The sequence below is a fragment of the Salvelinus sp. IW2-2015 genome, unplaced genomic scaffold (assembly GCF_002910315.2).
Source record: "Salvelinus sp. IW2-2015 unplaced genomic scaffold, ASM291031v2 Un_scaffold1307, whole genome shotgun sequence".
In the NCBI taxonomy this organism is placed as follows: Eukaryota; Metazoa; Chordata; class Actinopteri; order Salmoniformes; family Salmonidae; genus Salvelinus; species Salvelinus sp. IW2-2015.
In genome coordinates, this window is record NW_019942831.1 from 22,970 (window position 1) to 27,017 (window position 4,048).

General features: G+C 44.4%; 1 protein-coding gene across 1 annotated transcript in view; it reads right to left on the bottom strand.

Annotated features, from left to right (window-relative positions):
* LOC112070379 (dynein axonemal heavy chain 2-like) overlaps window positions 1–4,048 on the bottom strand; it is a gene marked incomplete at its 3' end in the record, with an annotated part of 17,143 nt that overhangs the window by 6,303 nt on the left and 6,792 nt on the right. Inside the window, exons 8-10 of the mRNA XM_070438946.1 lie at window positions 3,846–4,035; window positions 3,359–3,539; window positions 2,773–2,900 (exon numbers count right to left, since the gene is read on the bottom strand). Coding sequence (XP_070295047.1) covers window positions 2,773–2,900; window positions 3,359–3,539; window positions 3,846–4,035 — 499 coding nt within the window. The remainder of the gene's footprint in view (window positions 1–2,772; window positions 2,901–3,358; window positions 3,540–3,845; window positions 4,036–4,048) is intronic.

Below are 4,048 nucleotides of genomic sequence, written 5' to 3' on the forward strand. Positions count from 1 at the left end.
ACACACACACACACACAACCCCCCTGTGAGTCAGCATTAATCCTGCTCCGGCTCTGGTCCCAGTGATCTGTGTGTGTGTGTGTGTTTGTGTTTGTGTGTGTGTGTGTGTGTGTGCCATGATTCCATGCCTTCATCCGATTCAATAGGAGTCCCACTGTAGATAATCCCATAACATCCTGGCCGCGCTCCAAATCCCACTGACACTCATCTCAGAGCACGAGGCAGCGTGTTTGTGTGTGTGTGTGTGTGTGTGTGTGTGTGTGTGCACATTCCTTCCTGTATCTGTGTGTGTGTGTCTGTCTGTGGGTGTTTGTGCGTTCCAGGGTTTTTCTTTCTGCCCGTGGCAAAATTTGTAGAATTGCAAGAAGTTGAACTGTTCATTTACATATACATAAGAATGAGTGTGAGTTTTTGTCACAACCTGGCTCGTGGGAAGTGACAATGAGCTCTTATAGGACCAGGGCACAAATAATAATATAATAATAATCAATAATTGTGCTCATTATCTAGCCATCTTACATATAAAACTTTATTTGTTCATTGAAAAGTGTGAATAACTCACCACGGGTTAATGAGAAGGGTGTGCTTGAAAGGATGCACATAACTCTGCAATGTTGGGTTGTATTGGAGAGAGTCTCAGTCTTAAATCATTTTCCACACACAATCTGTGCCTGTATTTAGTTTTCATGCTAGTGAGGGCCGAGAATCCACTCTCACATAGGTACGTGGTTGCAAAGGGCATCAGTGTCTTAACAGCGCGATTTGCCAAGGTAGGATACTCTGAGCACAGTCCAATCCAGAAATCTGGCAGTGGCTTCTGATTAAATTCAATTTTCACAGAACCGCTTGTTGTAATTTCGATGAGGCTCTCTTGTTCAGATATTGGTAAGTGGACTGGAGGCAGGGCATGAAAGGGATAAGGAATCCAGTTGTTTGTGCCATCTGTTTCAGAAAAGTGACTGCGTAGTTGCACACCCAACTCACTCAGGTGCTTCGCTATATCACATTTGACATTGTCCGTAAGCTTGAGTTCATTTGCACACAAATAATCATACAATGATGATCGATCTCGATTATATACACCTGTCAGCAACGGGTGTGGCTGAAATAGCCAAATCCACTAATTTGAAGGGGTGTCCACATACTTTTGTATATACTGTATAGTGTACCATTTTCTAGCTCTGTCTCTACTTTTATCCGATGTAAAAAACACCATTTCAAATTTTGCTACATAGAACCGAATCCAGGTGGTGGGTCTCAAATGATCCCAATTCTACAAGTAGCGGCTTGTGACAATATATATATATATATATATTTTTTTTATACCTTTATTTAACTAGGCAAGCCAGTTAAGAACAAATTCTTGTTTACAATGACGGCCTACCCCGGCCAAACCCGGATGACGCGGGACCAAATGTGAGCCGCCCTATGAGACTCCCAATCAGGGCCGGATGTGATACTGCCTGGATGGCTACATTAGTTCATGTCGAAGAACATGGATCAGTAGCCTCGGCTAGATCTAATAGCTGTATGATATTTTACATGAACTCTGACATGGCTGATCTGTTGTTATTGTCTTAGAATACAGTTTATTTTCTGATTTCTTCCCCTGTAATCAAAAGATGTTATACCTACAACATAGTGCGATGTTATTATTTGTATGTAAACMTCTTTATTTAGGGAACAATTTCAAAAAATGGCATTCATCGAGTTAATCGCACAGAAAACCATGCAATTAACTCAATGAACTGTTGTAATCGTTTTGACAACCCTAGTAGGTGTTCAAAAATGTACTTTCCCGCGGCACACCGCCACAGCTAAAAGAATGCAGCAGAAACACTGGTGCGTTCGTTCCTAATTCATGTCTGTGTGTCATCGTCACGTAGAGTAAAATCCATATCCTGTAACATCAGATTTGTGAGACGCAGCGTAGCGGAGACAGTAAATGCAATATCCACCAGATTGATTTGATGATATGCATCTATATCTATCCTTCAGTGCCATGGGAACTCAATCTCATCTGATGATTGCTTCGCTCTCAACATAAAAGACATGTCTATATTTCATTAACGCGCCAGTGATAATTCTACAACGTATTCTTTAGAAACCACCACGCATTGCGAGCGAACAGTGTTGAATATATACCTACCGCCAGTGCAATTCATTAAACTGACAAACTTATGTGGCATATGAATATCTTGCTCATTTAGTTAACAGACACAGTGGGCAAGTAGGTTTTTCAGACACAGTGAAATAGTAGATATTACAGTACTATCTTGTAGTATCATAGTTAGGGCCAGCGCAGTTTTACTAGGGCTTCTCTGTGAGCTAAGCCAGGACAAACTCTAGGCCTATGTCAGGAATACTCTTCAGCGCATTAAGAAGCAACACTAAGGTCTAGAATATTTTTGTTCAAGAAAAAACCCTGTCCTTCTCATTTACGTAGTATTATTACCTTATGACATAAGTCTGTCACTTGTCTCCTCCCTCCTTCCATCCTCCTCTTCATTCCTCCCTATCCTCCTCCTCCATTCCCTCCATCCTCCCCTCCTCCCTCCTCCATCTCCCTCCACTCCTCCCTCCCTCCATTCCCTCCCTCCCTCATTCCTCTCTGCCACTCCATCTCCCTTCCTCCCTCTCCTCCATTCCTACCGCTCCCTTCTCCCCTCCCATTCCCCCCTCCATCATCCCTCCCATTCTCTCGCCTCCTCCTCCCTCCATTCCCTCCCTCCATCCCTCTCTCCATCCCTCTCTCCCTCTGTACTTTATTACCTTGCAGTTGTTGAATCCCTCTCCGAACAGGGTGATCTCAGCGATGAGGGTGGAGTCTGGTACCACCATGGAGATAGGCCTGAACATKGACTTCAAGTTGTCAGGCAGCTCCGTACGACCGGCATAGCCTGGAGATGGAGAGAACGCTTATTAACACATGATCTCTCTCTCGCTCTGTCYCCCCTCTCTCTGTCTCCCCTTTCACTCTTTCTTCCCCGCTCTTTCCCCTTCTCTCGAACACACACTAAATCCATTTTAGAAATGTGACGGGGATTCTAACTTGAAGTGAGCCTAACTTGAAGCCTAACTTGAAGTAAGGCTTTTGTGAACTAAACACTCACACTTCACTCTTTCCCCTTACTAGTTCTGATAGCTACTTTATTGAGGAAAAATGTACTTACTCTGACTGTGATAAGGGGTTGTCCCACCTAGCTATCTTAAGATGAACGCACTAACTGTAAGTCCCTCTGGATAAGAGCGTCTGCTAAATGACTACAATGTCAATCCTCAATCCTGAATGGATATCAACGAGACATTTCTCAATACTACAGTTCCATGTATGCACAGATATGTGAAGTTACTGCACCGGGGTTCATGGTGATGAAGATGCCACAGGACCAGACCAGGCGGATCTCTCGTCCTTCAAAGATGAAGCTGGTGGCTCCAGCAGACAGAGCAGACAGGATGGACAGGATCTGCTGAGCCACCACTGACAACACCTCAATGTTGATACGGTTGAACTCGTCAAAACAGCCCCACGCACCCGTCTAGAGACACACACAAATGATTTTAGCCGGGAGTTATTTTCAACAGTGCTAYGTATAACTACGTGTTACCTGAAAGGTAAATTGTGTTACTGTACAACACTGACTTAAGTGCATAACCCATTCAAGACTTTCAATGGATATGCAATACCTAAGATGAGGTACGCTGGCTGTTTTTCAGACACAGATTAAGCCTAGTTCYTCMCTCAGAAGCMCCTAAGACGGACATGATTCTTAGTCTAGTTTTAGGACTAGGACTAGGCTCTGGGAATAACATAAGGGCGCATCTGTTTCTTCACGGTCCATTACCTGAGCCAGTCCAGAGTACATACGTCCCATGGACTTGAAGTCCATTCCATCGGAGCAGTTGACCACGATGACGTACATGCCCATAGCCTTGCCCAGGTCCTTGACCGTCTCAGTCTTCCCTGTCCCTGCTGGACCTTTAGGAGAGCCCCCCCGGTGGAGGTGGAGGGCTGTGGTCAGGGTCATATAACACCTGGAAGATGAGA